The 20,918-nt window shown below is 40.6% G+C and overlaps 1 protein-coding gene across 10 annotated transcripts in view; it reads left to right on the top strand.

Annotated features, from left to right (window-relative positions):
• CASK (calcium/calmodulin dependent serine protein kinase) overlaps window positions 1-20,918 on the top strand; it is a 493,794-nt gene that overhangs the window by 378,143 nt on the left and 94,733 nt on the right. For all 10 annotated transcript variants that reach the window (XM_066250386.1, XM_066250384.1, XM_066250381.1 and 7 more), the window contains 2 exons: window positions 10,943-11,020; window positions 13,260-13,340. In XM_066250386.1, coding sequence (XP_066106483.1) covers window positions 10,943-11,020; window positions 13,260-13,340 — 159 coding nt within the window. The remainder of the gene's footprint in view (window positions 1-10,942; window positions 11,021-13,259; window positions 13,341-20,918) is intronic.

Raw genomic sequence — 20,918 nt, 5'->3', positions numbered from 1 at the left:
GAACAAAGTCCACTGCTATTACCTAGCCCCAACGGGCAGGCTGGTGGCCCCCAAAGCCCTTGCCTCTAAAACACCGGACCTGTCGCTGAGCTGCAAAAGGAAACACAGAGGCAGAGGAGACAGTAATGTCATAAGGTTGTCCATACCTAAGAAAATGAGAGAGATGGGGAAGGACGGTGCCCTAGACACTGACCTCAGCCAGGGAAAAGCCAGTGAGGCCCTGGAAGGGAGGGCAGGCCAGAGGGCACCCTCTCCCCTGCAGGACGTTGGGCTAGGTGATTAGCACACATGGCCCGCACACAGGATGTGTGTTCCTCACATGTGGCACACGTGTCACCAAGCCATGGGAAGGCAGTGGAGGCCAGGAGTGTGAACAAGAAGGAGAACTCTGAGGAAAAGAACAGCTCATTCGACAGCAACGAGGACCTGGATACCACCATTAAGGACTTGTGAAACTCAAGCAGAAACTCAAGAAACAGGGTAGGGACCCCAGAGCTGTGTGCAGGAGAAAAGTCAGGCTCAGCACCTTCAAGATGTGGGCCCTGGATCAGCAGGGTGTCTTCCAGAGGGACTCGAAGGACAGAAGCTGCACTTGTTGAAAAGTTGCCTCTCAAAATCCAAAAAGGACAGCATGGAGGACCATCTGTATCTTCCAACGTCTTCTGTAGCCAGACAAAGAAAACAAAACTGGGCAGTATTGGGCCCTCCCACCAAGGCCAAGAGCCTGCAAAAGGTGTGTGCTCTCTAGCGAGGCAGAGGCTACCACCTTAACTGCTTATTCACCAGCCCCATCTCTCAGTCTGATGACAGCAGTTCCATGGACAGTGACCACCAACATCAAGCTGGAGATCAGGAAATTTTGGGCCAAAAAGACCAAGGAGTCTGTGAGCAGTTCAGAAATTCAAGAAGGGGGTCCCACCACACCCAGCCTGAAAAACATGTCTAGGCTGGAGCCACTGTGCTGGAAAGTGGTGACCCCAGCCCTGGCCCTTCAGCATACACACGGAGCCAGGAGATCAGGGGGACCCCTCATCTAGATGTGGGACTGAGGGGCAGCCTCCCATGCAAAGCAGGCCTGCTTCCTTTTTGCTCTATCCAGAAGCCAGCTGTGTCTGCCAGAGGGTCAGCCCCAGGTAGAAGAAACCTTTATCATCACGAAGACCAGAGCCCATGAGGGTCTAGGCCTGCTGCCAGAGACCGTGCTTTCAGTCAACTGTCCAGATATGCAGAAGCAGGCACCCAGGCTGCAAGCCTCAGTGGGACCTTGCTCATGACCTCCTGCAGCCATAGTGTGCTGACTCAGAGCAGACAGGGAGGGGTACCCCAGCTAGCTTCGCCTTCTTGTGGGGGACTGCACCTGCCAGAGTCAGCTGCAGAGCACATGGGCACTGACCTCTGAAGGCAGGGATGTGGCATAGGAAGGAGGCCTGGGGAGTGAGAGGGACAAGAGACCCCACTGCTCTACAGTTATTCCACTTCAGGAACAATGACTTCTGGGGTGGGGGTAGAGGGGCAAGGCAGTCGGCCTCTTCAGCCCCGGCCTGAACCTTCTACAGGGCCTGTCCTTCTCGGCCTTCAGAGAGGCCCCAGCAGGCCCCAGTCCCATTTTGGAAGCTTTCACTTGCTCATGAAGAAGGAGGGTGGGCACTGGCCAAGAAGAAAGATACCGGCAGCACTCAGCTTACCCAACAGCAGGAACTTGGGTTCAGACAAGGACATTTTTAGATCTGAGGTATAGACGGAGGGTAGATAGAAGGACCAGGAGGCCTGAGCAACACCTCCGTGGAAGACACTGCCCATGGCCAAAGACAAAGTCCTCAAGCTGTGAATACATATCCTGGCACTGTTGTGTCTGTAAACAATACATGTATGTCTGTGCATACGTGACACTGGGTAGAAAGGGGAATGGAAGCCACTGTAACTGCTCTGTACATATGTACACTAATGTGAAACAATGCACTTATTTAACACATGTGTCCTGGTAAATGGGATTTTGTAGGGCATCCCTAACTGCAGTTTCTATGGCCTCCAGAGCACTCACTTGGGTTTGCCCCTCACGGCCAGGTTTAAGTGATTCTGACACTGGTGCTTTGCTGTGATTACAGTAGAAACATCTGGCTGAGCTTGAGAGGGCAGCAGTGACACCCCCAGAAAACCCCCTAAGCCCTAGGGTCTCTGTCCAGAGGCTCCTGAACAGTACTTGCTATAAGAGACCCTGGGCTTGGCCCCCAAGCACTGCCACCTCAGCCTTCAACCTGAGAAATGTCAAAGCACAAATTCCAGCAAGGACACTAGGTGCTTCCCAGTGCACGTGGAAGTCGTAGAAGTTCGTGCAGGTCACCTCAGTTCCCCCGAGGCCTATATTGTCTCGTGTCCAGTCCTGTCCAATGACTACATGGTTCTAACATCTCAATGAACCTCTGCATACAGGAGTCACTGTTTCTCATTTTCTAGCCACTTCCCTATAAGGTAGCAGGCAGCTTGTGTGTCTTAAATATCCATGTCCTGACCTGTGCCAGTGAATGAGCCCAGATACCTTGAGCACCGAGAACAGAGCCCAGTATTCCCCAGGGAACAGCCAAGCAGCCGCTTTGGGCGCCTTTCAGAGGGCCTGCCTCCTGTTGTCAGGATGAGGAGGGCTATGACCAGTGCCTGGGTTTGGCTGCGGGCAGGGTCCCAGTCCTCTCCCGGGGCTTTCACTGTTTGGGCTCAGGATAGAGAGGAGCATGGCATCCTGTGCCTTCTTCTCTGCTCTGCATGGGTGCCTGTGGCAACCATTGACACAGAAGGGACAGCTGTGTCACAGGGGGCCAGGCACTGAACAGTCACCACATTTACATTCGATTGTCCAGCAGACTTTCATTTGCTACCCTGAGTTTTAAAACACTCTCTCATAATTTAGTTGCAGTGGCCCGTGAGCAAGGTTTATTTTGCAGCCACTTATTTGATGTTCTAATGTACAAGTGAATACACATACTGAACCCCTGTCAGTTTTAGCAGTGACTCACTCCTATGCCCAAATATGGACCTGCATTGTTTCTCAGCTTTTTAACTAAGTGCGAATGCAGACCTGCACCAGCACCACAGTCAGTGTCGGCCAGGTCTCACGCTGTGACAAGCAGGCCTGGGGACTACAACTGTCTGGCCTGTACAATATGCACTTGAGATATCTATTGTCAAATATTCAATCACTCAAGTGCTTTTAGAACTTGAGTCCCAAAAAAATTCCCATAATCCATGCTTTAAATTTTATTTAATTTTTAAGGAATGCATTGAACACTTGAAAACAAGGATCAGCTTGTTTTGTGTATGAGTTTTTTAATATTAATAAATCAAGCACTGGTCATGAATTCAAAAAAAAGTTTTATAGAATATGAAATTTTAATAAGAACAATTTTTAGTGCTGATAGAATAGGCATTTTTTTATCCCATAAAAGAAAAAGACCCTATGTGATTTTAAATTCTTTTTGTAAATCATAGTATCACAATGATGAATAATCATTCTTAGATTTGTCAGATGGACGTGTTATGTAAGTTTTTCCCAAAGTTTCGTTATGGCTCTTTAAATTTTTGAAAATGCCATTTGGCATTTTCCCATCATGTGATCTTTAGACCACTGTTAAATATACTGTTCTTAGACACTTCTCCCAAAAGGACATACAAATGGCCAACAGATATATAAAAAGATGTTCATCTTTGCTAGCTATTTGAGCAATGTAAATCAAAACTACAATGAGATACCACCTCACACCTGTTAGATTAGCTATTATCAACAGGACAGGTAATAACAAGTGCTGGAGAGGCTGTGGAGGAAAAGAAACACTCATCCACTGTTGGTGGGAATGCAAATTAGTACAACCATTATGGGAGAAAGTATGGTGTTTCCTCAGACAATTAAGAATTGAACTACCATATAACCCAGCAATCCGTCTACTGGGTATCTACCCCAAAAGCTCAAAAACATTAGTACGTAAAGACACATACACCCCTATGTTCATCGTGGCGTTATTTACAGTGGCCAAGACATGGAAACAAGCAAAGTATCCCTCAATAGAGGATTGGATAAAGAAGAGGCAGTACATGTATACTATGGAATACTACTCAGCCATAAGAAATGATGACCTAGTGCCATTTGCAACAACATGGATGGACCTGGAGAACATTATAATGAGTGAAATAAGTAAATCAGATAAAGCTAAGAAGTGTATGATTTCACACATAGGTGGGACACAAAACTGAGACTCATTGACATAGATAAGAGTGCAGTGATTAGCAGGGGAGGTGAATGTGGGAGAGGGAGGAGGGGGAAAGATGTAAAGAGGGACAAATATAAGGTGACAGAAAAGGATTTGACTTTGGGTGATGGTTATACAACATAACCAACAGTTCAAATGCTATAGAAATGTTTACCTGAAACCTATGTACTCTTATCGATCAGTGTCACCCTGTTAAAGTTAATTTTCTAAATAAAACTTAAAAAGAAAAAGAAAGTTCAGCCAAATTTAGTAGTATCTAATTTAACTTTAAAAAAATAAAAAGTAAATAAATGAATATGCTGTTTTTTTCCTACTTTGGACTGTGGCATGTTTAACGATGCCAAAGATCTTTGAAAGGGCATTTTGATATTTTTAAGCAAGAGACAGCGAGTTTATATATAAACTTAAGCAGGAGAAAAATAGATTTTAGATCTCGGAAGATTTTCTCTGATCTCTTAACTTTTGAAAATCAGCTCAAATAGTTGAATATCAGGTTCCTTATATTTCAGTATGAAATCTCCTTTTCCTAACATTTGGCCTGGTTTCAAATGTATTTTTAAAAAATACTGTTAGATATTGGTGGCTGGTCTGCTGGGTTCACTGAAAAGATGTGACATTAGAACTCTGTTCCTAATAACCAGGTTCTTCAAAGAAAATAGAAAGTTCTTAATAAGATAGTCTGTGTTTCCAGAGCAAGTCATTTCAATCCCCATTATTGTTGTGCAGTGTAAACTTGTGAACGCTGTTATCTGCTTTACTAGGATCACTGGCACATTTCATTACTTACTTTGCAGCTAAATATGTGACTCTTGAAAACTTTTAATTCTTCCCCAGCAAGGAATTCTTCAGTATCTTTGAAGTAAGTGCCCAGATGGTGATTGCTAATGAACTTCAGTGTTCCCTGCAACTGTACCAATCCATTCACTATTTGGTTTCTGCAGTCTAGTTGCAAAATTTAACTTCTCAACTAGTATACATTCTGGTCCATAGATTTGGATTTCTCTATGTTAAAAATTTAATGGAGCACACAACCCAGTGACCGTAGTATTATAGCTTCTCTGCCAACAATTCCATTTTAAATGTTTACCTTGCTAAATGCTGCTTATAAATGATGGGGAAAACAAAGGCTTCTTTTTGAGGACTAGAAATCAGAAGAACATGAGATATAACAGAGTTTGGTAAAAAAAAAAAAATGAAATGATTTTGTGTTTTGAATGTAAATAAAAAGTGAAATACTAACCAATTCCTTTTCCTTTATGTTTGAAAGTACAATCTCAGTAGAGTTACATTTATTACCACCAACTTTATTCTGTTTTGTTTAAATAACCAGTCTTAAATATAGAATGTGGCCTCTTAACGGAACTGTGCTTGTACTCCTTAAGACAGACAGATAAAGCATGAGCACATAGCTGTGTGTGGGCATATCTGACCCAATACCAGAAACTGGCCGAGAGCCGGCCTGCCTGTGTGGTGTGTGAGATAGTGTGAAACAGTCTGTTTCCCTTGCAGCTGTTTACATTTCCTCATTTTGCCTTTTTTTTTAATAAAAAGTGCTGAGCTTGGGTAACTCTAACCTCAATTAGATCCATTCTCGTTTTCTCTCTAGGGATAATTTATTAACATTCTTCCTTCTCTCTCTCCATTTCACCTTCTACACCTCAGCTTTACAAATATATTTGATATCTTCAGATTTTTAGGAAAGGAAATAGCAAAAGGAATATATTTTGTCATTTCAATCAAACTTGAATTTAAGCTTATAGCACAGTCAAATACAGCTCTCAGACTAAATCCATCCAGCCATATGTTCTTATAAGTAAAATTTTATTGTAACACAGCCATGCCCATTCATTTATGAATTGTTAATGGCTGCCTTTGCATGCATGGCAGAGTTCAGTGGTTGTGACAGAATTCAAATGGCCCTCAATGCCTGAAATATTTACCATCCGACCAGGAAAGGATTAAGATTCTAACGTACTTTGACAGGGCAAGGTTTCCAGTTGATTGGCTAATATCTCTTAAATCATATTTAGTGTATCTTTTTCCTATAGCCTCTAAATGGCATTTTCTACAGTTCTTTCCCCAAATATTTGCTGAAGGTGTCTCCCTGAAAGTACAAGACTATGTGTTACTAATTTATTATAAACCAAGGGAGTCTGGTAGGAGAGAAAGGACAGCACATCAGGAGGCCACGGTTTAGGCCCTGCTGCTCTGGCTACAGGACAGTGAGCTTGTCACCTCACCTCACTGAACATCAGCTTTCTCCTTAAAAGGGAAGAATTGAATCATGTTAGTATCTAAGATCTCTTCTACATTGAAAAATTGTATGAAGTAAGTCATACTTGAGACATTCAAAAAAATAAAAGAATTAAATGGATCAAAATACAATTTCTTAATTCTAAGGGAAATATTTTAACTATGCAAGTGGGACTGAAGATAAATGATACCTGGTTCCTAAAGAAACAAGTTAAGAAATAAGTATTTCCACTCTTAGTTTTTGTTATTCTGAATTTTTTCAAAATGTCTTTATAGTTCCTGTGTACTAACTCAAATACTCATTTTTTTGAAGAAACATGGTATTACACATCCATCTACTTTGTACTCAGCCCTGTGCTATTATGGAAATGTCAAAGAATTCAAGAATTTGGTTGAGGAAAAAAGAAAAAGCACTTAAACAGTATGTTTTGTAATCTTGTCCCTCATACAGCCATTGCCCTCTTGGTTGTTAATGCCCTTAGTGTGGCAGACGTCCAGATGCTGGCTCTATCCTAGGTTGCTTCTGCCCCTGGGTGTTACTACTTCACAGCTTCTTGGTCCTCTTGTTCTGTGCAGAGAGCCTGCTTGGGCAGGATTCCATCAAGATGGCTCCAGCTAGATTGCTTTCTGAGACAGGGACTTGACTCATGGCAAACACACATCCTTGCTCCAGCATACAAGTGTAGGCGGCACTACCACTGGCCTCACCCTATCCTCAAGAGCTACCCCAAGCAGCCTCCAGCCAAGAAAGAGGCAATCAACAATCCTTTTTCACTTGGGACCCCAAACACCACATGTCAAGCTGCCGCGAGGACTCTTTCACACAGGGCTCCTTCCTGGTGCACGAAGACAGGCCTTATAAATTGCTGCAGCTCAGCAAGCATTCCTTCAGAGGATGAGAGAGCGAGCTCTCCCTGCTGGCACCTCCAGTTCCTGTGCATGCTGTTTTGGGAGCATCCACTGTCCTTCACTTGCATGGGTGAAAGGGGCAACTTCTTCTCCTTTCTTCCCCATCAAAAAGAAGAGAAAATCAAATACTAGCTCTCCTCCTCCTATGACTTCTACAGATGGCAGAGTCTGCCTCTGTAGGCAGAATGGGGTGCTGGAGTGAGTGTGGAAGGACCATTTTGAGCATTTTACAGCAAACCCTAGGTCTGGCAATTTCCTAGCCCACTTAATGCCACTTAACTCCTATTGACCTTAGTTTTTGGCTTTAGCTGGAAGTCCAAAACAGGCAAAGTCCCAAATCACATTATTCTGTATATTCTTTATAAGTGGTGGACTCAGGGAGGGAACAAAGGGTGCTGAGAAAAAGAAACTGCATCTTTCCTTTGTTCTCAAAACCCTGCTGCCTCCCACTTGTCCCCAGACATTCACAGAACTGCACCTGAATTTGAACTTTTAATTCTGAATTTCATCTTTTAGGCAGCATGCAATATGAACATGACCCATAAGAATGAGAAATTGAAAACCTACATACTTCTCACTACTCTTTAATTAGTAACACTTTAATGTTATATTGCTTTCAAAATTTCCTTTATTGATGACTTGTAATTTACTCTTCCGCATTTCTGAAATGCTTTGCATTTGTTACGGGTATCTGTAAAGTATTTTGAGTCCCTAAGCAAAAATACAGTCATAGAAATTGTGTGGGGGGCTGAAGATTGGCATGTCATGCATTTACATCCAGATAGTCCCCAACTTGGGGCTGCTCACTGAAATCCCTTCCAAATGATAATTGCTAAAGACTAAACTACCCTCAGGAATCTCAAAGGGATCAAGATGTTATATGTTTCTGGGCCATTGGTTATATGATACATGTCTTTGAAATTTGTAGTCCTTTCAGAACAAGAACTCTCATCTTTCTCATCTTCGTAACCCTAGTAAATAGAACCCCATGCCTAGTGCATAGCAGGACCTTAATAAAAATTGGATGGATATTTGAATAGATGGATTGTTGGATGGATGGACGGACAAAGGGTCACTTCTTCCTGATGATAGTGATGTGAGCTCCTTCCCTGCCCCTTCTTGCCTTGGTTCTTACTTGCCTTCTTGGTTAATGAGCAGGCAGTTGAGATTTGCCATCTGTTCTTAGCCACATGGATACTATACTATCCACTCTATCCAGTGCCTGCCTTGAAAGCCCCAGTCTTGTGCTTTTCTAGGAGCTCCCAGTGCCCCTACTTCAGACAGTAGGCCTTTGTTTTAAATATCTTCCTGCTGTATTTGCCTTTGATATTAAGCATCCCACCTCCCCCTCATCCCTCCACTAGTTCAGCTGAACTTTGGGTGAATGTGGGATGAATTGTATCAGGCTGGATCAAAGGAGCAGAGGAAAATTTGGCCTGAACGCTTTCCTTGGAGCAAGGCCTTCAAAATATTGAAACTCCAGGCATCTGCAACCTGTGAAGTTGTTATAAGGCTAGAATAGTGGTTCTCACATTCCTACTCCATGCCTCAGTTTCCTCATCTGTAAAGTGGGGAAAATAAGGATATCAGTCTGCCTGATCAATGGCAGTGCAGTTGATAGCACATCAACCTGGGACACTGAGGTCCCAGGTTTGAAACCCCAAGGTCGCTGGCTTGAGCACAGGCTCACCAGCAGGGTTGCCAGCTTGAGCATGGGATCATCAACATGATCCCCTGGTTGCTGGCTTGAGCCCAGGTGGTCACTGGCTTGCCTGGGCCCTCCCCCCACAGTCAAGGCACATATGAGAAAGCAATCAATGTACTACGAGTTGAGGCTTCTCATCTCTCCCTCCCTCCCCCCCTCTATCCTTCTCTCTCTCTCTCTCTCTCTCTCTCTCTCTCTCTGTCTTTTTCTGTTTCACTATTTCTCTTGCTTAAAAAAATAAGGGTATTTGATGTTACATGAGGAATGTATATTAAGAACTTTAACTAGTAACTAGCATCTAATAAGTGCTCGATAAAAGTAGCCATTGCCATAGCTATTAGTATTACTATTGTTATTACTATCAGAACTTAACACTGGGCATAAGATTTACAAATACCTAAGGAGTTCATTAAAGCACAGACTTCTAGACCCCTTTTCAAATTCTGATTTAGTAGGTCTGACATGAGGCCCAGGAATCTGCATGTTCAGTAACCATCCCAGCTAATTATAATATGGGTACTCAAGAAATCACACTGGCATAAGACGTAGAGAACCATACTTGGCATAGTAAGATCAAGCCAAAAATAAAATGTCTCTAATGACAGAGTGAGAGCAATTCTTGAAGCTTTGAAATTTTTGTTGCTTTGTGAGTAAAACCTAATGTGCATTTATTAAATGTGTAAATACAGAGAAACTAATACTAATCATAGTTGAAATTTTTTAAAGTAGTGCTGTTGCCCTTGGTCAACTTGTAAAGCCTCTAATTAAGTTTCTTTTTTCCAAATAATATCACTTGAGAGTTTTAAAAATCTCTTTATTATTCACATAGTTTTTATTATTTTGTTTGATTATCAATAGTATGACATGTCAGGTGATGACTATGTCTATTTTTTAAATGTTACATATTTTAAATGTGTTTTTTTAACTTATGTTTTCTTACATTGGGGGGTTGACCTCTCAACTAACATGGTTACGCATAGTAGGGGAGATAAAAAAGGATAAAACCAACCCCCCAAAACATCCCTACATATTTTAAAGAAGTTAGGCACTAGAAGTGGCCGACCAGCCAAGATCATTTTTAACTTGTAACTTTTCAAAGGTAACTGTTGAATGAGACATTTCATCCTAGAAAGAAATTAATATTCCAATTGCATTTCTACACTGTAGAGATTTTTTTCTATAACAAAATGATTAAGAAAGTTTAACTTTTGGATCTTTAGATTTGTAGAATTTTTAAAATATATTTAGATTCTTTTCGATGTTTTCTCATACTCTGGGAATTTCAAATTCAAAAGGAAGAAGTTTATGTCTTTGATTTCCTGTTTAAAGATGCCAGCACTGATACTGTTAATGAACAGCCCCAGTAAAATAAGCATAAACCTTTTGTGAGAACATTCCTTCCTAGAAGGAGTTGTGTTTGCCCTTTCCCAAGATTCAGATTTCTGTGAACATTCTTTCAATTGTGTCTTAGCCAGAAAGTTTTCTTTCACTTTACTCTGTATTCATCTTACCAAATGTTGCTTCTATCAGAGGAAGAAAATACTGTGATTACTGAAATACAGATGAATTTAAAATGACAAATCAATTGCCACATTGACAGAATTTAGGACCATCTCTTTAAAGATGACCTTTTGAAAAGATACGCATACGACTCATTTTCCGACAAGTTTCCTTGAATGAACAAAAGATTAACAAGAAGATCCCACTGCAATCATCAGCCTGCCTTGTTAAGAGGAAAATAGTGAAATAATAAATACGAAGCTCTGCATTTTAGCAAAAAATGATGAATGTTGATTGGATTTTTTTCCTTTGATTTTAGCTGTATGACAAAATTAACACAAAGTCTTCGCCACAAATCAGGAATCCTCCGAGTGATGCAGTACAGAGAGCCAAAGAGGTAAGTGACATTTGTCATCGTATCCAGGTTCATGTTTGCCACCTTTATTGAAAATATTTCTATTTCTGCTAGACAGAAAGGGGCAGTTTCTTGGAGTCACAGTTGGATCATTATACTCAGATTTAGTATTTCTAAGTTTATCTCTGGGCATTTGCATACAGAAAAGAAAATCTCAGAGCAGCATTGCCTAGGTTTCTAGTTTTGGGTCTGCTATGTAAACGAACACATTAACATGTCAATTTTGCTTCTCTTTTTCTAAAAAAAAATTCCTTTTCTGCAGTTGGTGGAAACAGACATGCTCTGAAAATTTGAGTTGCTTTTTTAAAGTAGTAATGTTTGAAAGTTAATTCAATATCTATAGCATCTAAATTCAGAGATAAGTCATTTTTTTAAAACTGCAAGTTAATGTACATTTTTCACAGACTTTTTAAACTTTTTAAATATAGAACATGACATTGCAAAAGTTTGGAAAATAAAAATTTATCCACAGTCTCATCACCTTAACACAGTAATTTTTATTTGCATATCTTTTTCCAGTCACTGTCCCTTTGCATATAAATTTTTATATAGTTACAATCAAAGCATATCTTTTTTTACCTAAAATTATATAATGAGCATTTTTCCATGTTTCTACTTGATCTTCATGAATATAAATGCTAATGATGGCAAATTTTTATTTGTTATTACTAAATTATAATGAACTGGCAATTCCTCTGTTGTTAGGGGTTTTTTTCACTTTTGATGTTATAAGAGTCTTTTTTGCAAATAAACATTTCCCTTTGAAAAAACGTGTTCTTATAAAGTGAGATTACTAAGTGAAAGAATATGAAGGACATAATTCCTTCCCTGCCAAATTAAAAACAGAAGACTTGTACTGGAAAATATCAAATATTCATTGAGAAACAAGACCTAGAATGTGGCGAGGGTGTGGGGCTGCGAGGCCTGTCCAAGTCGGGGTCAGGTCACCAGCCAGGAGAGTTTCTCTCTAGCTTCAGAGACCACACCTCAGCGTTTAAATCATAGATTGTGAGAGTAACAAGGGACCAGAGAGAGTATACAGTTTCATCCTTCCATTTTCTGGTAGAGAAACTCAAAGCATAAAATATAGCAAGGAGAATTGGTTTATCATCATTTAACAAAACTCATTAGCAGGATAACCAGTATTTGTTAAGAGTAGTTTCTATTTGTCTGTTGTTTCCTGAGGTGTTTGATAGCACTTTGGTGTGCTGCTGAAATATAAGTGACCTCACAACATCCTTCCTGCCCCAGTATTAAGATTCTCCAAGGTGAGGTGAGAAGTTCCTACTGGGTTGGATGACTTTTGTACCCCCGAAATCCAGTCCCATCGAAGCAATTCTTGATTGGCTCGACTTTTGGAATTCAATGCTGTTTGTATAACCGCTCTGAGTCCAACCATCTGTAGTTAAGAATCATAGTGATATGTTTATTCTGCAAAACAACAGAGGTTTTCCCCCTGGGCTCATGTCTCATAATCAAATTTTAAATAGGTGAACTCCATCTTGGTGGTAAGAGATAGCTTTTGAAGAAAAATTTTATTTGAAAATAATCATTTTGAACCTGTACAAAGAAAATGTTAACAACTAATTAGTGAAGAAAATTTGAGTGGAAACACTTGGGTTTTTGTACTATTATCATTCTCCTGGATTCCTTGGCAATGAACTCTAGGAACCATTAGTTGTGGCGTGGTTCTATGTGAGGAGATGAGTGTGGAGAACATTGATTTTGACAGGCTGCAAAGAAAATTACCTGTTTTTCTTTTTTAAATTGTCTTTATTTGAGCCTATATCATTTCAGTTATTCTAAAAGGAAATGAAAGTTTCGTTAATGTAAAAGAAAGCTGTTATTAACTTTTATTGTAGATTCATTTTGATGGTAAATATGGAAAAAAGTTTGCAGAGATATTTTACCATTAAGTTGCTTACACTTGTAATATATATGTATTGTGGACTTGTCATTTTGTCTTTTTCAATAACCTTTTAGGTTATAGTTGGATAATGTAGGCAAGGACTGTTACAGCAATTTTTTTAAATTTTGTTGCCATCCATATAGTTCTTTTATATATTAACCTTCGAGTAAAACAATGGCTATTTTCCAAAATAATTGTTTTTGCCTGTCATAAAAATTTATCCATATTTTTAAAATTTAAAACACTTCTATATTTTTTAACTCTTATATTCTGTCTGCACTATTATAGATCTTACTTATTTTTTATTTTTAGGTATTGGAAGAAATTTCATGTTACCCTGAGAACAATGATGCAAAGGAACTGAAGCGTATTTTAACACAACCTCATTTCATGGTAAGTAACAAACTTTCATAGAATTAAAACCTTAATTTCCAAAGAAGTTTTTTTAAAAAAAATTAAATTATAATTGACATTTAATATTATATTAGTTTCAGGTATACATCATAGTGATTCAACGTTTATATATCTTACAATATGAGCACCGTGAGAAGTCTAGTAACCATCTGTCACCCTGCAGTTATTATGATACCATTGACATTCCCTGTGCTGTACACTACATCCCTATGGCTTATTTATTTTATAACTAGAAGTTTGTGCCTCTTGTTCCTCTTCACCTTTTAAAAAAAGGAGTGTTTAATAATCCTCATAAAAGAACTATCTTCGGCCCTGGCCGGTTGGCGCAGCGGTAGAGCGTCGGCCTGGCGTGCGAGGGGCCAGGGTTGGATTCCCGGCCAGGGCACATAGGAGAAGCGCCCATTTGCTTCTCCACCCCCACCCCCTCCTTCCTCTCTGTCTCTCTCTTCCCCTCCCGCAGCCAAGGCTCCATTGGAGCAAAGATGGCCCAGGCGCTGGGGGTGGCTCCTTGGCCTCTACCCCAGGCGCTAGAGTGGCTCTGGTTGCGGCAGAGCGACGCCCCGGAGGGGCAGAGCATCGCCCCCTGGTGGGCAGAGCATCGCCCCTGGTGGGCGTGCCGGGTGGATCCCGGTCGGGCGCATGCGCGAGTCTGTCTGACTGTCTCTCCCCGTTTCCAGCTTCAGAAAAAATACAAAAAAAAAGAGCTATCTTCATCAAATGCACTTTTATACATATACTATCAGACTTAAAATTACAGTACAAAGTAATGCCAACTATATTAAGATTCTTTTGTTTACTTTGTGTCACAGTTGTAAAGGTGCTATTTTTGAGGTGCCTTTTCAAAGACTATACAGTCATCAGACAGGGAATCTGCTTCCTGACAGGACAGTCCTTAAGTCACTAAAAGTGTTTATGTTACCTAAAAGCACAGAGATCTCAAATTGGGCAGTTTTCACTAATAAAGAATTCTCTGAATGTAAGTGATATATTGGAAGAATTGTATCTCTTTACAATGCAGAACTCATACTTTTCTTCATTTCTGCTATATCAGTTGAATCACACCTGTATTTAGCTAATTATTATAAAGCTAAATGGTTAAACAGAACTCAAAGTAGATAACTTTCTGTAGAAGGTTCATAAGTTGTCTCTTTAACTGCAATTCAAAAAACATGATTACAGGTGGAAATTTATGTTAAATATAATATGTTGAAAACATTAGACATATCAGTATATGTGGAAAGTGGAAAATCCAGGTAACACAGCCCTTTGGGAGAAAATCTGACTTAAAAGCTGTGTTCTTATTACTACTATGAGGTGATATTTTTAAAATGACAGAAATAGTATAAGTGTATCATATCAGTTACTGCAAGTTTTGACATACATTGTACTATGTGATACAATGTTTTAAAACATTTACCCAGTCATTGAAGGAAAAAGAAACAACAGTATTCACCCTCACTCTCCGACCCAAGCATGAAAGGCTGAACTCAAGTATAATCCTTGAGAATATTTGACTTGATTCCATATGGCAGCAGCACTCTCCAGTGGCTTACAGTGTAACAGTCTCATACATGTTGGCCTGCCAGAGTAGGTCCCCTCCCCAGTGAATGGATACATCTCACCTCAGCCCAGTTGGTCTCATTGAATTTATTATCACATTTAATCATCGTTAGCTGTTTCACAGACCAGGAAAATGAAGAAATGCTATTCCTTAATTGTCTCCTCAAGTTTGAGATATCACAAATATCATGAGTTAATTACCCTGACTTAATATTATCTTGTTCCCTGATTGTTTCACATATGTAAGCCATGTTTCCCTGGATTATAATTAATTCTCCTTTAACCATTATGTCTTGTATGGTATAAAAGTAGTTAAAACTTTAGATTCAGTTGAACCTGGGATTGAAATCCAGCCTTGCTACCCCTAACTCTATGAACTCTGACTCTGTGAACCAACCTCATACAGTTGGACAAAGAATTAAGTAAATGATATCTCTACCATGCTTAGTACAGTGCCTGACATATGTTTGGTGCGTACAGTGCCTGACATATGTTTGATGCCTAATAAATTAGCTAATAAACATTTTTAGTTACTCCATAGTGTTCTTATAATGTGTAGGGGACATAATATGTTCTCAGTAAAACTCTGAATACATTAAGGAACTTGCTCATTTGCAGATAGGTTAGCCTCACCTCAACTCTTCTGTGCAGTGAATTTTCCATAGACAGAAACCTGTACAATTTGGACAGCCATGTCTTCCTATAAATTGCTAAGTAAATTCAGCTCAAGTCAGAGAATGACTTATGACCATTTGAGACCAGATCTTTCAGATTTGATGTAAACTAAATAGAGAAATTAACATATACCCAAGTAAGAGCCTTTTTTTAAGGTTGTTCTTTTTCAAAATCATTAATGCTTGGATACCCCTATGTTTCAACACTTAACTACCTGTGAATCCTTGATTATTTTCCTTATCTGAAGTCAGAAAGAAGTTAATATGTGCCTTGCTGTTAGAAAACATTTTCAAAACTAATAAATAATTCTTATAATTTCTGAACACCTAACTGGATGTTTAAAAGATATTTTTATTCATTCATCAAATATATAATTGCCTACTATATGCCAGGAGCCATTGTAGGCACTAAGGATAGTGATGAATAGGCTAAAAATGGTCCCTGCCCTTCACTGACCAGGCAGTGGTGCAGTGGATAGAGCATGGGACTGGGACACGGAGGACCCAGGTTCAAAACTCCGAGATCAAGCCCTGGCCATTGGCTCAGTGGTAGAGCGTCGGCCTGGCGTGCAGGAGTCCCAGGTTTGATTCCCGGCCAGGGCACACAGGAGAAGTGCCCGTCTGCTTCTCCACCCCTCTCCTTCCTCTCTGTCTCTCTCTTCCCCTCCCGCAGCGGAGGCTCCATTGGAGCAAAGATGGCCTGGACGCTGAGGATGGCTCTGTGGCCTCTGCCTCAGGTGCTAGAATGGCTCTGATTGCGGCAGGGCGACGCCCCAGAGGGGCAGAGCATCGCCCCCTGGTGGGCATGCCGGGTGGATCCCGGTCGGGCGCATGTGGGAGTCTGTCTGACTGCCTCCCCGTTTCCAGCTTCGGAAAAATACCAAAAAAACCCCAAAAAACAAAAAACCTCCGAGATCACCAGCTTGAGTCCAAGGTCGCTGGCTTGAGCAAGGAGTCACTCAGTCTGCTGTAGCCCCCAGTCAAGGCACATATGAGAAAGCAATCAGTGAACAACTAAGGTGCTGCAACAAAGAATTGATGCTTCTCATCTCTCTCCCTTCCTGTCTGGCTGTCCCTGTCTGTCCCTCTCTCTTTCTCTGCCTTTGTCACAAAATAAAAAAAGAAGGTCCTCATACAACTTCCATTCTAGGGGGGGATGGGTTGAGGATAGGTAGGTGAGCTAGAGACAGATGGTGAGCAAGTAAACTAACAAAATAATTTCCTATAATGATAATAACTGTGAAGAAAAGAGGATAATGGGGCAGGGATGGTAGTAAAGTGAGAATGACTTTAGATAGTCAGGAGAAAGCCCTTCTGAGTAGTTAGCATGTGAGTTAAGACTTGTTATATGAAAGAACCAGCCCTCTGAACATACAAGCCTGCCTGTAGAAGAGCAAATGGAAAGGCCCAGGGGCAGAAAGGAGCGTTGCAGTGTCAAAGTACAGAATGAAGGCCACTGATACTGGGACGTACTAAAAAAAAAAAAAAGGAGGGGCGAGTAAGTGGTAAGGTACCAGGCCATGGTAAGGAATCTGGATTTTCTCCTGATTACACTAGGATGTCTCTGAGTGATTTCAAACAGGAAAATATTATCATGTCTGTGTTTTAGAGATTGTCAGGGCTGATGTGTAGAGAATAGACTGTAGAGGAATAAGAGTTAAAAGGAGACTAATTAGGAGGCCGTTATGAGAGGTGATAGATGCTTGGAGAAGGAAGGGGCTGATGGAAAATGGACAGATTAGGATTCTACATCAGAGATGGCTGAATACAGCAAGACTTGCTGGTGGTTGGAATAGGAAGTGGTATGATCCTTTTTACAGTTCACAGAGGAAACTATGCCCTAGGAAGGTAAAGAGGTTTACTTGAGGTCACCCACCTAGTAAGTAGCCTCCTTGAGGTTCAAACCCCAGATCTTCCTGGCTCCAAAGCCCATGCTCTTAAAAGTGGATTAGTTTATAATGAGGATCTCTTTTCCTAAAAACTTAACTTGAACTCATTGGTCATTCCCAAATAAGTATGTTTGGATAATGTCCCACATGGGAAGTATTATTCTGAGCTATATATACTATGTTAAGTAAACTTTTTAATGCAGAAACTAGACTTCCAGTCAATATGGTGGCATAGGTAAACATGTACCTACTTCCTCCCACAACTACATCAAAATTACAACTAAACGACAGAAGAACCATCATTTAAAATCACCTGAAACCTGGCTGAATGGCAGTCCTACAACTAAAGAGTTAAAGAAGCCACATCGAAACTAGTAGGATGGTAAGAGATGTGAAACAGGCTGAGGGAGGATCTCTCAGCTACAGAGGTTTACCCTGAGGAGCAAGGGGTCCCAGCCCCACACCAGGCCCCCTTAACTCAGGGTTCCAGTGCCAGGAAGAGACATCCCCATAACATTTGGCTATAAACCTAGCAGAGATTAAGGCTGAGTGAGATGGAGGGCTGCCGGAGTCCCAGGCAGTTCATCTTAAAAGGCCTGCATATGGACTTACCTGGACTCACTCCCTCTGAGCTACAGTACTGGGGTAGCAGCTTGAAGGTCACCAGAGACATATGGGAAGTAACTGAATTATCTGGCATCAGGACAAGAACTGGGGTAGCTTTCTTCAGACAAAAGTGCTGGCAGATACCATTGTTACTTTGATGAGCCCCCCCCCCTACACACACACACACACACAAAGCCTGCAGGCAGGCACCATATCTGAAACTCCATCAACCTGACTCACACTGTTTACCCAACTTGGTGATTCTCTAAGGCCCTGACCCACCCGACTTTCAGGCCCACCCAAGCTGTTTCCAGTGGCTTTTCCATACAAATGGCCTATCTTGGCTCATGTTTCATATTTTCCTAAAATCTCTCAAACAAGCAGCATCTGGCCTTAACCTGCCTTATATCTCTTGGTAAGTGGCCCCAGGCCTACACTAGTGGCAACTGACCTTGATTTGCAGGTTGGCCTTGCCTGAGCACCTCCATGCCCAGCACAAGTAGCAGCCACCTGCAGATCTCTTTTTAGCTTATGCCAGCTAGCCCCAGGCAGAACACAGGTGGTGGCTGACCTTGGCCTGCACCTCCCAGGAGGCCCCAGAGCCAACAGCCCCAGTGGACAGCTTCAGACCCTCATCAAACCACCACCCAACCACCTCCACAAGTGACACACTCAAGGGGTGAATTCAGTGGGTACCAGAGCCCTGTTGAAGTAAGTCTTGCTCTGTGTGGTGGGCCCCTGCACAGCTGATCCTCCATGATGACCAGAAGTTGGTAGTTGGTGGTCAGTGGTCAGTGGTCACAGCCAGTCCTTGCAGTTGATTGGCTTAGGATAAATCCCTCCCATTGACATGCCAACAGCAATCAAGGCTCAACTACAAGAACAGGGAATACACAACCAACACAGGGAGGGCACACCTTGAATGCCCGGCTTAGATGATTGGGGAGGCTGTGCCACTGGAACCTAGAGAACACCTACTGCTTTAGGCCACTCTACCAAGCTGGGAGACATATCAACTCTACCTAAAACATAGAAACAAATACAGGGCAACTGTCAAAATGAGGAGACAAAGCAACATGTCCCAATAAAAGAACAAAACAAAACTCCAGAAAAAGAACTAAACAAAATGGAGATAAGTGATATGCTAGATGTAGAGTCCAAAACAGTGGTTATAAGGATGGTCAATGAATTTAGTGAGAACTTCAACAGCTCAAAAAAAAATACCAGTCAGAAATGAAGGATACACTAACTGAAATAAACAGTAATTTACAGAGAGTCAACGGTAAAGAAGATGAAGCCAAGAATCAAATCAGCAATTTGGAATATAAGGAAGCAAAAAACACCCAATCAGAACAGCAAAATAAAAAAAAGGAATCCAAAAATATATGAGGATAGTGTAAGGAGCCTCTGGGACAACTTTATATGTGTACCAACAGTCACATTATGGGGATGCCAGAAGGAGAAGAGAGAAAACAAGAAATTAAAGACTTATTTTTAAAAATAGAGAAAATTTCCCTAACTTGGTGAAGGAAACAACATACAATCCAGTAAGTACAAAGAGACCCACACCAAGACACATCATAATTAAAATGCAAAAGTTTAAAGACAAAAATATAATCTTAAAAGCAGCAAAAGAAAAGCAGTTCGTTACCTATAAGGGAGCTCCAATAAGACTATCATTTGATTTCTCAATAGAATCTTTGCAGGCCAGAAGGGAGTGGCAAGAAATATTCAAAGTGATGAAAAACAAGTACCTACAACCAAGGTTATTCTACCCAGCAAAGCTATCATTTAAAATCAAAGAACAGGTTAAAAGCTTCCCAGAAAAGAAAAAACTAAAGGAGTTTATCACCACCAAACCAGTATTCTATGAAAAGTTAAATGGTCTTCTTTAAGAAGAATAAGGAAAAAAGATAAAAAAAATATAGACAATAAAATGGCAATAAATACATATCTATCCACAATTGAATCTAAAAGACAAATAAACAAGCAGAACGGAAACATAATCATAGATACAGAGAACATTTTCACATTTGCCAGATGGGAGGGTGGTTGGTAGATTGAGGGCAGGGTGAAAAAGGTGAAAGGATTAAGAAGTACAAATTGATTGTTACTGAATACTCATGGGGATGTAAAAGTACAGCATAGGGAATATAGACAATAATATTCTAATAACTCTGTATGATGTCAGATGGGCACAAGATTTATTGGGATGATCCCTTAGTCAGTTATATACTGTCTAATCACTGGGGTATGCACCTGAAACTAACGTAATATTGTATGTCAACTGTAATTGAAAAAATTAAAAACTGATATAAAAAAAGCAGAAACTTTCTTACATACATTTTAAAATCATGGTTTTAAAGTTGTATGAATCGTACTACCTGATATCAAACTATACTACAAGGCCATAGCAATCAAAACAGCATGGTGCTGGCATAAAAACAGACATATAGATCAATGGAACAGAATAGAGAGCCCAGAAATCAACCCATGCCAATATGGTCAACTAATACTTGACAAAGGAGGCAAGAATATATAATGGGGTTTAGACAATAAATGGTGTTGGGACAATTAGACTAATATGTACAAAAAATGAATCTAGACCATCTTCTTACACCGTACACAAGAGTAAGTTCAAAATGGATTAAAGACTTAAATATTAGACTCAAAACTATAAAAGTGCTAGAAAAAAACATAGGCAATAATATCTCAGACATTTCTCATAGCAAAATTTTTTTCTGATATATCTCCTCGGGCAAGGGAAACAAAAGAATAAACAAATGGGACTACAACAGACTAAAAAGTTTTTGTACATCAAAGGAAAC

This window comes from Saccopteryx bilineata, chromosome X (genome assembly GCF_036850765.1).
Source record: "Saccopteryx bilineata isolate mSacBil1 chromosome X, mSacBil1_pri_phased_curated, whole genome shotgun sequence".
Taxonomy (NCBI): Eukaryota; Metazoa; Chordata; class Mammalia; order Chiroptera; family Emballonuridae; genus Saccopteryx; species Saccopteryx bilineata.
The sequence above is the reverse complement of the archived record's forward strand: the minus strand, read 5'-3'. Positions and strand labels throughout refer to the sequence as shown.